Below are 12685 nucleotides of genomic sequence, written 5' to 3' on the forward strand. Positions count from 1 at the left end.
TATTGCTGTCTAAGAATGGTTCAGAATGAATAATCACAGTTTTTATTACAATACACCAGTTTTGGGGTGAAGACCTTTGTTATCAAGGCTTTCGGTTTTTCAGCTGTATTTTTGCATCTTTGAGAATTACAAAGCAGCTGCTTTGTTTAATGGCTACAGTTAGTAATGTTTTCCTGTGGCATTGTGTGGCGCTTCATGGCTGAATGAGTCTTTTGCTGAACACTAGGGTATTTGTAATCCTCCACCATCTCCAAACAAACAAAACAATTATGTATCATCTGATCGTATTACTAAAATACTGCAGGAAGAATGGTAAATGGACTGGTTCTTATATAGCGCTTTTCTACTCTTCTGAGCACTCAAAGCGCTTTACACAACTTGTGCATTCACCCATTCACACCCATTCGCACAAGCACATTTTTCTAAGTGCTTTCTAAGTAACTAACTCACACACACACTCATACTCCGATGGATGCATCGGAGAGAAATTTGGGGTTAGTATCTTGCCCAAGGATATTTGGCATGCAGACTAGGGGAAGCCAGGAATCGAACCACCAACCGATCAGTAGATGACCTGCTCTACCGCCTGAGCTACAGAAAAATTCATAAGAGATGCTGAATTAGATTAAGCTGCAAAAACCAATCTACCAGCATAAAATATAAGCTTTTTATTCAGAGTAGTCCAAGGATGTCACTTAACAACAGTGGTTATCAAAGTTTTCTTAAATGCTGGCCTTTATACATCTATTTCCTGCACAAGAATATGTGAAATACAACTTAAATTAAATAATTAATTAATTATTTAAACAGACTTTAAGTTATAATTCAAATTTAGATCAACAGGACATTTATTGTTTGCATTTTTATGATAAAAACAATAAAAATATGTATGCCTTTTGCATTCAATGTGATTAAAAGATGAAATGTACAATGCATCTGTTCAAATGTTCGTCAGGAAGAAAAGAATTGATTGACTTATTCATTATGTCTCAGATTTAGGGTCTTCCACACATGACTTGGCCAATGTCTGGATTGCTCTATAAAGTATAAACAGTCTACTGGCAGTAGGCTGAGAAGGCAAAGTCATCTTAAAGTTAAAATAGTGTGTTTAAAATTTACTAGTTAAAGCAAATATGACTTTAAATCAAAACTTCAATCTTCATCTTAATCAATCTTGTTTTTTACAGTTCCTGGAGTGGCATGCAGGTAAGCCAACACTTAAAGGAGGCACAACTGTCATATTTGGAATATCAAACTATTCATGAACCAAACTTTGCATTTCATCTGAAATTTCGTGTTTCAAATGTGTGTCACCTTGTGTGTTGACACACGAAATTCAAGGTGCTTGAAGACCAGTGTGAAGTTTAGGTAGTCTGTTTTGTGGTTTGCATGTCATCTTGCTAGCATTGGTGGGAGTTGGTCCACTGTGTTTTCTCGAATCTAAGGCCATCGCAGCTGTCCACCAGGAGATTATAGAGCTCTCCATGCTTCAGTCTACTGACAAGCTTTATAGAGATGCAGATTTCCTTTCCAGCAGGGCTTTCCACCTTCTCATAGTGCCAAAACTATTACTAAATGGTTTGCCGGTCATTTTATCATTGTGCTTGATTGACCATCCAATTTGTCTGACCGGAATCTCGTACACCAGGGGTGGAAAATTAATTTTCCCAAGGGGTACATGGGAAACTGGCAGTACTGTGGACAGCTTTTTCAACATACTGAATGGAATTGCAACTTAACATTAATTTGATTTCTTTACCCTAACACATGTACATAAAATTAAAAAGACAACTGCTTGGATCACATGGTGTACAAATTTTCCATATAAAACTGAATATTCATCCTGGTACACCCCAGGAGTGGTTACATGCCTGCCACAACAGCTTTAGAAAGGTCTCAGAAAGATCTCTGTGCATTAGTTGGAGCTTATTGGTTAAAGAAGACCAAATCAAATGAATTATTAAAGCGACTTTTTAAAAAAAAATAATCACAAGTTTAACATCTTTATTTGGATGATTCAATGCAATTGTTATAGAAAATATAGAATCAAAACAAGCAACAAAAGAGTTACAATAGAATGACAAACTATTCCATTTTTCAGTTTACTGTTGTATGAAAACACAGCACATTAATTAAATCAGCACAAATTTCTGTCTGGAATAATTAGAAAATGTAAGGCTTATTGAAGTGACTTTTATCTGGTTGGGAATCATTGATCTGGACCTGCTCTTGCTGTTTTAATGCTTGTTTCAGAGATTGTTGCTACTGTCAGCAACAGGGGAGACTGTTGTTTCTATCTCAATAATCTCAACCACAAGTTCTCTGATGCAAGCCACGCTGTCCGAAGGTAGCTCATTAGCACTCGCTACTGGTGTATCCTCTTCTTTTTTTTCTTCTGTAGAATCTCCTTTCTCTGTGACTGCTTCATCTTCATCCTTTTTATTTTCAATCCTGAGTTCACTGCTTGGCACTTCTTCCTCCATCATCTCTTTATTCTTTTTCTGCTCTGTGTTTAAGGCAGTGGTGGTCTCCACTGGTGATCCAGATGAGCTGTCATCAGCAGGCTCACCTCCTGTTTGGATCTCCATCTGCCCCTCACCTATTTCTTCCTCTGTTACCTCTTCTTTCTCTCTCTGTTCTTCCCGTGCTTGAATTGTCTCACGCCCCTCAATTTCTGCTTCATCTTTGTGTTTCTCCTCTTTTACTCTCTCCACCTCCCAATTGTCTTTAAGTTCTCCTGTCAAATAGACTGCTCTGTCAGTGGTCTGCTGTCCCATCATTGGCATAACAGAAGGTTCTGAGGAACTGCAAGCAATTGCCTCACTTAGTGATCCGAGGCTGATTTGTACTGGACTATCTGCATCAGGTGGGTGTGATGGTAAGGCAGGCTGGATGGAAGAATCCTCTTCTGATGGCTGATTTGAGACTGAAAGGTCAGGCATAGCAGGTTCACTTTGAACTTGGATCTCTGTTGTCTGAGGTGAGACCAGAGGGGACAACTCCAGAGAGTCTGGGATGGTCGGTCCTTGTTCAGCAGATAACTTGGGTACATTGACTTCATATGTAACATTTGCGTCTGTGTCTGATCTGTTTGCTATTGTTGGCTCTGTTGCTGTAGAAGATGCATCAGTTGTGATCTGAACTTCTATGGTTTCCTTCAGGAACAGGTCCTCTTTGCTGCCAGTTTCATCCAACTGTTGTGTCACAATAATAACTGGAGAAAGAAGCACTGTGCTCTGGTCAGAGACATGTGTCTGGTCACATTCACTATCAGTGTTACCTTCTGTCTTCCTCTGGGGGCAAACATCAACTGTCTGACTTTTTTCTTCCACTGCAGAAATAGTTTCTTGATCATCAGTGGGCATGGCTGAGGAGGACCGTCGGGCATGAACGGATGGGCTGTCTGGTGCAGAGTTTGGAGGCGTCTGTCCCAGCAAACTGTACTGACTAATTGCAAGATCTGAAGTGTCCAACAGGAGATTGTTGCTTTTCTTACTAGCTGCATCCTGGACAGCTGATGATGAGGAAGAGACAAAATCATAATTTATGTTTGGACCAAACAGGAATGTTCCAGTTCATATTCAGTATTTGTCACAGGTTTCATTATAGGACAGAGCACTTCATTCTGTCAGCTGCCTGACCTGATGTCCAGGTTTTCAGAACCCTTTTTTTTTTTACACGGGAATTTTCTACACGGAGTAGAAAATTCATTATTGTCAGGCTGTCCTAAAAACACCTTGAAAAGCCTTCAGTCAATCCAAAATGCTGCCGCAGGAGTACTGACAAGGGACTAGAAAGAAAGCATATTTTTCTCATCCTGGATTCTGTTCAATGCCTCCCTGTTAAATCCAGAATTGAATTTAAAAACCTTTTTATCACGTAAAAGGTCTTGAAGAACCGGCCCCATCTTATCTTAAAAACCTCATAGTATCGTATCACACCAACAGAGCACTTTGTTCTCAGACTGCTGGCTTAATTGTGATTTCTAGGGTGTTTAAAAGTAGAATGGGAGGGAGAGCCTTCTTTTGGGCCCCTCTTCTATGGAACCAGCTTCCAGTTTGGATTGGAGAGACAGACACCCTCTTGTAAAGATCAGGCTTAGGTCTAAGCTGCGGGAGGGGGCTTCCCTTGATGCACTGGGGAGAGTGTTTATTCTTCACTAACCTTTTTCTCACTATGTCTTTATACAGGTTTCTGCATTCAAATATTAGTCATAATTAATCTCTGGCTCTCTTCCTGTCTTCCTCCCCACACCCCTACCCGGTCGCAGCAAATGGCTGCTCCTCAATGAGTTTGATTCTGCTGTTTTTCCTTCCCACTGTCACCAAAGCGCTTGTGGGGGGTAATATGATTTTTGTTGGGATTCTCTGTATTATTAAGTCTTTACTTTACTTTACTTTACTATACAATATAAAGCACCTTGAGGCAACTGTTGTTGTGATTCAGTGCTATAGAAATAAAACTGAACTAAATTGAATGGAATTAGATATGAAGCACGTTTTTCCAAACCACTCAAATTGTAAGATATATATAAACAATAATAAATACAGAGAAAAACCCAACAATCATATGACCCCCTATGAGCAAGCACTTGGGCGACAGTGGGAAGGTAAACTCCCTTTAAACAGGAAGAAACCTCCGGCAGAACCAGGCTCAGGGAGGGGCGGGGCCATCTGCTGTGGTTGGGGTGAGAGAAGGAAGACAGGATAAAAGACGTGCTGTGAAGAGAGCCAGAGATTAATAACAAGTATGACTCAATACAGAGAGGTCTATTAACACATAGTGAGTGAAGAAGAAATATTCAGTGCATCATGGGAATCCCCCAGCAGCCTACATCTATTGCAGCATAACTAAGGGAGGATTCAGGGTCACCTGATTACTGTCTAACTATACGCTTTAGAAAAAGGAAAGTGTGGCAGGCGTGGTTGTGGCGCAGCTGGAGGAGAAGCCAACGCACTGGAGCTGCATCGGGTCATCACACCACCCTGCTTAAATACTACTGGGTCCTGAGTGTGGTTCTTGTTGTTGTTGGTATGTTAAGCTGGCTGCGGTGTGAATAGCAACGTGTGAGAGTTAATAAAGGATGCTTAAGAGCATAAAAATGTCACCAGGTCTGCCGTGTCTGCCGTGGTTTGTTACAGAAGGTTTTAAGCCTAATCTAAAAGGGTGATATGGTCATTAAGATAAGATGGGGCCTTGTATGTGAGGAGCAGGATTTCAAATTTAATTCTGGATTTAACAGGGAGCCAATGAAGCGAAGCCAATATCGGAGAAATCCGCTCTCTCTTTCTAGTCCCTGTCAGCACTCTTGCTGTAGCATTTTGGATCAACTGAAGGCTTTTCAGGGAGTTTTTAGGACATCCTCATAATAATGAATTACCGTAGTCCAACCTAGAAGTAATAAATGCATGAACTAGTTTTTCAGCGTCACTCTGAGACAGAATATTTCTACTTGTGGAGATATTGAGCAAATGGAAGAAAGCAGTCCTACATATTTGTTTAATATGTGCATTGAAGGACATATCCTGGTCAACAATGACTCCAAGGTTCCTCACAGCGTTACTGGAGGCCAAGGTAATGCCATCCAGAGCAAGAATCTGGTTAGATACCATATTTCTAAGGTTTTCTGGGCTGTGTACAATAACCTCAGTTTCAATTTAGAAGCAGAAAATGAGTGTTCTCTGTGCCTGATGAATGGGCTTGGATGCACTGTCATCCAAGAATAGGTTGAAGATGCTTCATGACAGGGTAAAAGTGACCAAATCCTTACAATTTATAGATTCACAATGATGCTTCTCTCTGAGGTAAAACCATGTAAATAAAATGAGTCCAGGATTTTCGTTTAATTTGTAACCTGTCTCCTTGTAGCCTAGGAGAGAATACCAGAAAAAAAGAAGAAACAAAAAACTATACCAATGCATGAACAAAGATCAATATCAAGATCGATATTTACCTGTCTCTATCTGCTTGCTGAGAATGGTTTTCAGAACATCATCGTAAATGTTATGAACCAGGATAAAACTGCTGTAGTCAGCAAAAATGTACTGCTCAAACTGTTGCAGCTCCTAGACACAGAAAACCAGACAGTCCATGCTTTGTAGAATATAAAATATCAATAACACACGATTGAGTCAGACAGAGTGAAGTAGCAGCAGGTTGACCTACAGTTTTCCACTTGCTGTCCATCTTCCTGGTGAGAGTAGGCAGAGTGATCTCCAGCAGGGCTTCCTCGTACAGCCTCCTCTGGACTACCCTGCTGTCATAGTCCAGCTGCTACTCACACACACAAGCAAGATTTTTTGTAATACTCACTTTTGAGCAAAGATTGTATTGTATTTGTGGGGCACACTAGAAAACAGGAACAAGTTACTTATCACTGTGACAGGTTAGTTTACTTTGCTGTCTGAATCCGCAATTGAACTTGTAGTGTGTCAATTTGCAACTGACCCACATAAAAACACAAGTTGCCAGTGACACAAATACTTTTTCTTTGTAGATTTCAAATAGTCTCTCAGGGCTTTCCAGGTTTAACAAGCTGCGCACTACACCCGCTACAAAGACATGTTTTTAGGGTTTGGGACCAGAGTCCAGGGTTCCCACTAGAATGCACACATCATTTTGTTTCAGTGTGTAACATTTTAATGGTGTATCTAAGCATATTTATTCCTTCTTTTATGAAAATCACATATCTTTCATTTATTTGGATTTCTAAAATACACGGTCTATACAGTTCCTTCAGAAATCTTCTGATCACACATGATAGATTTTTTATTAAATAAAAATTTAATTCAAAATAATTAACTTATTTACCTTCAGCACTCTTTCTGTAGCCCTGTTCAACTTAACAGGAACCTGAGTGGGCTGCAGTCTGGCTGATGACTGGAGGAACTGTTCCAAGGTGTAGACAGCACTGTCCAGCAACTGTAACACACACACAGCAAACACTAAAAAACGGCTCACGTCAATCTTTTCTACTTTTAGGCTCCTTGAGAGGCCATGTCTATACTGAAGATTGTGCTTCATACCAGCTCCATCTCCAGACTTGCATAGTGAACCAGTCTATGAATGCTGCTCAATCCAAATCGCTCTTTTAAGGCTTCGAGTTTCTCTGTCAGGTTCTCCACCTGCTTGTAGCACTGATCTAGACGCATTGATCGTAGACTGGACAAGGCCTAAAAGAAATAGAGCAAATGCTTTCTGTCAGCACTTTTGAAAATTTGGGCAAGCAAAAACTTCAAACATCTTCAACTTCAAACATCTTGTGTTTCTTGATTTCAAATGAGACCCTCTTCAAGATGGCACAAAAGCGGCACAATGGGTGCCTTCCAAAAGTCTAACCTTAATGAAAATGTCCCAGCTGTGTTGAAACTACAATATGAGGAAGATGGAGTACAAAATGCCACACTGTGTTCTGTTTTATGGAGATTATGTAAACGAGAAAAGCCTGTGAAAAGTATCCCTTCATTACAAAGGCAGGCAATTTAAAGAAGAAGGAACATTTATGGCCAGATTTACTAACATCTTGCATGAAATCAAATGCAAAAAAAACCAAAACAAACAAACCATAAAATCATGTCTTATGCCCATTGTGGTTGTGATAGTTGCTACTAGGAGAGTTTACTTTTAGAAGGGGTGATGTTATCAGAATGAATTCGTAATCTGCACTTTGCATGGATGGCTCAAAGTTGCTATTGCTCTTGTTACTGCTAAAACCTCAAACTCTTCACTCAGTCTTCACATTGAGTGTTTAGAGGCTCCTGGAGATATTCAGCTCTGAGCTTAACAAACTGTTGGTAAAAATTGTAAATATATCAAGAGGTTTCGAATGAAATGGAAAATGCAGCTACTGTACAAATAACATTTACATGATCTGCTCCACTTATGTCGACTGTGTTCATAATTGTCAGATAGTCCATTGTAGTAAACTATGGGAGTGTTTTCATAAAGGATGGTGCACTGTATCCTATGTTAAAGGAAACGATAAAGGCAGCATTCAAACTTCTTTCTTCAGTATTTGGAGAATTGGAACAGCTCTTACTTTGGCTGCCACACAAATACTTTAGGGTAACGTCTCTCAGTTAGGAACCTTCCTAAGTAAAATGGACTACTGGAACTCACCCAAAGTCCTCTCTCACCTTCTTTGTCTCCTGTGTCCCTTCGTTTTTGTGTAAAAAGGCCGAATCCATCTGTGTTTTCAGCGTGCGCTGCATCCCAAGAATACCTCCGCTTATGTTCTCGGTAAGTGCTTCAAGGATGGAGGACATGTAGGGTGCTACAGACTCACTGCACACTTTCTCTGCCTCTTCACATACACATGCTGAAACAGATACAGATTCACAAAATGTGCACAAAAGCTGAACCATGGCTAGACGCTCAGTTTGTAGCTTAATATGGATTTAGCTGAGTTTAGCCATTAAAAACAGTCACTCATTTTCTAGGCATTTTCAGATGAGATTAGTCAAACAATGTGTACCTCTGACTTTTTGCTCCAGGAACAAGTGAGAGGACATTATCTGGTCCAGATTGGATCTGATGAGTGCCTGATTGTCTGATGCTGTCTCACGGCACTCCTTCTTCAGAGCCTCCAGACCTGCAGTCAGCTTTTCCAGCACCAACGTGTGGGTTGCTTGCACTGTCTATACATACGAATAAATTAATACACTGTGCAACAGAGAGATTAAAAACTGATGCTAAAACTGCCATACACAATTTGTAGGAACACGGGGTAAAAGATAATAGTGTTGTAGTTCAAAGATACTTGCTGTCAGATAATTCCCTTAATTCTGATAAGTTAGGTAACATTCTGAGAAGATCAGATTGGTATGGTATCAGATTATATCATTTCTAAAGAAAGAAAAAGTCTTGAAGTTCACTTTAAAAAATGCTATTTTTTGGCCACGTGGGGGCAGCATAACAAGGAACTTTTGCTTAAAATCCCCAGTTGATTACAATAGGGACTTTTGTAATACAAGGTTTATATTTAAATATGCCAATGACACATTACATTATCTTTAGACAGCTATCTAAATATTTGTTTACATTTTTGAACATTGTTCTAATTTGCATAAATGGCCATGGAGAAAAAGTGTAGTAAAAGAAAAACCCCTATGTATTGCTAAATATAAATATATTGTTAAACACATCTTGCAAAGCAGCTCATTACCTCATATGTTTGCAAGCTGCTCAGAACTGCTTGATTAGATGATAATTCCTGTGAATGTTGCTTAATGCTTTGATCATCTTTTACCGTACCATTCAGTAGTGTTAGTTAGAATATTGCTAAATGCTACACATACATGCTAAACGAGTGACATAGTACTAAAACAATCCTGAACAGGAACATTTCATAAATAGATAGACTCAGAATTTGCAGAGACTTGGTGTCATATTTTTACTTACTGCGAGCCATTGCCGTATCTTTTCAGTCTTCTTGCCTTTTATCCTGGACTGAAGCTGACTGTGTAACCATGGCAACACTTCCTCCATCACCTGGGAGGCAAGCACCTACATACACAAGCACACTGTTTATGGCTTTGTTTTTACAACACTTTGCATTTAATCATAAATTATTGCTAATCTCTGTCTTTTTTCCACAGTTTGTCTTTTCTGCTGTCTCCCTTCCCTACACTCTAACTGGTTGCAGCACAAGGAGGTTTTCCCTCCTTGTGCCTGGTTCAGGGAGTTTTTCCTTCTAACTGTCACCAAATGCTTGCTCGTAGTGGGACATCTGATTGTTGGAGTTTTCTAATTCTTGCATGTTATTGTAGGGTCTTTATAAAAAAAAGTGCCATGAGATAACTATTAATGTGATTTAGCACTATAAAAATAAATTGAACTAAAGTGAAATGAAGAACACAGACAGGCTTAAAGTTTTAATGTGTGTGTGTGTACAAACTTGTTCCTCAGTGCCCAGCAGCATTTCCCAGGATTCATAGCATCCTTTCTCTTGTCGGTAGAGTCGGAGGGCTCGTGCATATGCTTGATTCTCATATGATGAATTACACCACGGGTCTGCAGGAAGTAGGGATTTTGTTATTATTCTGAAAGAATCTGGTGGCATGCTCATCCTGTCCCTTTATTTTTGAAAGTTGAAATCAGTATCCCATTCTTATTAGAACACCCGTGGCTTAAAATGATCTACAAGTGTGGTAAGTATTAAAATACTTAATTCTTAGTATTTTGTCATTAGTCATTTTAGTTTGGTAGAAATTGTGCTGATCCTGTATCCTCGGTGGATCCCTGACATCAATATTCCATTCTCATTACAACACATCTGACCATTTTCACATCTCTAATTTTTTTGTTCTTTTTTCTTTTTTTTCTTTTGCTAATTCACTAAAAATCATGTCTTGTAGTGTAGTTTCCCTTGAGCTGTTTCAGATTTTTTTTTCTGCAGAAGTTTAAGGAACAGAAAGTCATGAATCATATCCTGCTAAAAATTAAAAATAAATAAATTTAAAAAAAAAAAACCAGCATGCGGCCATTTCCTATTTGACTTTTGGTCAGCCTCAAAGCGATTCTGGTAATCCATCAGATATTTCAGGAGAGGAAGAGACATTTTACACATGTGATGCTGCTGACATTGACTGAAGATATAGTTTTGATTAGACAGCATAGATTTTACTTAAAAACATATAGACAACATCTTATCTCAAAGTATAGTCTTCACATACTTTATACAATATCCATTCTCTGTTGATTGATCTGCTAATTATATTGACAGTATTCACTAAATGTGTCTCTAGGGATTCGCTTAGATTAGCTCATAGCAGACTCTCTAGCAGCATGGTCTTTTCACCTGTTCCTCCTGCACTTTCCTGCTCATTGTGTCAGATGTTTACTTACTCCTTGGCCTACTTTAGTAACAATGATACTTGTAATTAAATGCCTATTTGCAGCTCTGGAGGCCAGGATCACTGAATTGGAGACCCTGTTTAGCCCCCTGTTTGAAAACCCTGACTGTCTGAGTCTGAGTGGTGTTCAAAAACTCTTCCACTCCAACTTGTTAATTAACCAAACACCCAGACAGAGTTTTAATTAATTTGAAAGCCTGGTTCTTAGCCTTAGCTGGAAATAGCAAAAAACAGTTTTACTTGTTGTTATCTGTCATCCACCTGGGCCTTACTAAGTTTCTGAACGATTTCTCAGACTTTTTATCTAAATTATGTGCTCAGCTCAGATAAAATAATTGTTGTGGGTGATTTTAACATCCATGTAGATACTAAAAATTACAGCGTCAATTGGCTTCTTTTAAAATATAAAACAACCCACCCACCACTTTAATGACATTCTAGATCTTGTTCTGACATATGGCATAGAAACTGAACATTTAACAGTTTGTTCCGAAAACCCTGTCTGGCTCTTTTCCACAGCTTGTCTTTGTCCTGTCTTCCCCTCTACACCCCCAGCCAGCCACCGCTCTCCGAGTCTGGTTCCGCTGGAGGTTTCTTTCTGTTCCAAGAGTTTTTTCTTCCCACTGTTGCTGAAGCACTTGCTCATTAGGGATCGTATGATTCTTGTTGGGTTTTTCTGTTGTGATTTGGAACTATATAGATTGAATTGAATTGAATTGAATTGAATTGAATATGATGCATGTTTTTTTATACTCCTCAACCCACTGAGTGATTTTTTGCACCTATTGTTGTGATTTGTTTAAATTGAAATCAAATTAAATCTAATTGAATTGAAGACAGAGGTGAGCATAAAAGCAAAGCCATCAATCCTACGCTCCAGCCTTCACCTATGGTCACGAGCTCTGGGTAGTGACTGAAAGAATGAGGTTAAATATACAAGTGGCAGAAATGAGTTTTCTTCAATGAGTGGAAGACCCGACCAGGGACTTGAAGTAGAGCCACTGCTCGTCCACATCAGAAAGACCCATTTGAGGTGGTTCGAGCATGTGACTAGAATGCCTCCCGGACACCTCCTAGGTGAGGTATTCCGGAAATGTCCTACCGCAAGGAGGTAGACCCAAGGACTCGCTCAGTTGGTTTGGATGGATGGATGGATGGATAGATAGAAATAGTTCTGTGTTTCAAATGATAGGTAGTCCCATCACTACCTATCACCCCTGAATTTGCTCTGACTAACATACCAAGTCTGCATCTGTGTCATTGCTAAATTCACAAAACAGTGTGCATTTTTTCTCACTGCAGCTACTGACAGGTTTCCTAATTTTAGAAAAGACTATGTAAAACCTAGTTTGTATGCACAAACACTAAAAATAATAGCTATCCAAACAATCTTCAATAATGATTGCAAAATTTCTTTCTAAAGTCCAATATTTAGACATCTGTAAATACCGTCCACATGATACTTTTAAACTCTCTTAATTTAATTTGCAAACCTGGCCAAAAAAATTCACCATTCCTTTAAAAGCCTTATCCTAGCTACCATGATGTGAAGGGCAGGGTAAAAACTGGACAGACTATTGTTTAATATTGTTACCATACCAATTTAAATTAAGTCTTCTAATTCTGCCAAGATGAGTGGTCAAATATCCAACCACAATTTGCCAGAAGCCTGTCAACAACTACCTGTTCAAGTTGTGTTTTATTTATAAGGATATGAGTGCATATATGTGTGTTTCTCATCCTGCAGCATCTGGACTCCCCAGGAACCTACGCCAGGATCCTGTTTGTGGACTTCAGCTCTGCCTTCAACACCATCCTTCCAGACCATCTCC

At 39.3% G+C, this 12685-nt stretch overlaps 1 protein-coding gene across 1 annotated transcript in view; it reads right to left on the minus strand.

Moving 5' to 3' along the window:
• Positions 1 to 1712: 1712 nt before the first annotated feature.
• Positions 1713 to 12685, minus strand: part of LOC102290716 (protein Niban 1) — a 17904-nt gene continuing 6931 nt past the window's right edge. Inside the window, exons 6-14 of the mRNA XM_005951576.2 lie at positions 9896 to 10011; positions 9400 to 9504; positions 8474 to 8636; positions 8136 to 8317; positions 7026 to 7172; positions 6811 to 6921; positions 6166 to 6273; positions 5954 to 6065; positions 1713 to 3514 (exon numbers count right to left, since the gene is read on the minus strand). Of these exons, the coding sequence (XP_005951638.1) occupies positions 2250 to 3514; positions 5954 to 6065; positions 6166 to 6273; positions 6811 to 6921; positions 7026 to 7172; positions 8136 to 8317; positions 8474 to 8636; positions 9400 to 9504; positions 9896 to 10011 (2309 nt within the window). The 3' untranslated portion in view covers positions 1713 to 2249. The remainder of the gene's footprint in view (positions 3515 to 5953; positions 6066 to 6165; positions 6274 to 6810; positions 6922 to 7025; positions 7173 to 8135; positions 8318 to 8473; positions 8637 to 9399; positions 9505 to 9895; positions 10012 to 12685) is intronic.

This window comes from Haplochromis burtoni, unplaced genomic scaffold, assembly GCF_018398535.1.
Source record: "Haplochromis burtoni strain Fernald_Lab_line unplaced genomic scaffold, NCSU_Asbu1 Contig_1062, whole genome shotgun sequence".
Classification (NCBI taxonomy): Eukaryota; Metazoa; Chordata; class Actinopteri; order Cichliformes; family Cichlidae; genus Haplochromis; species Haplochromis burtoni.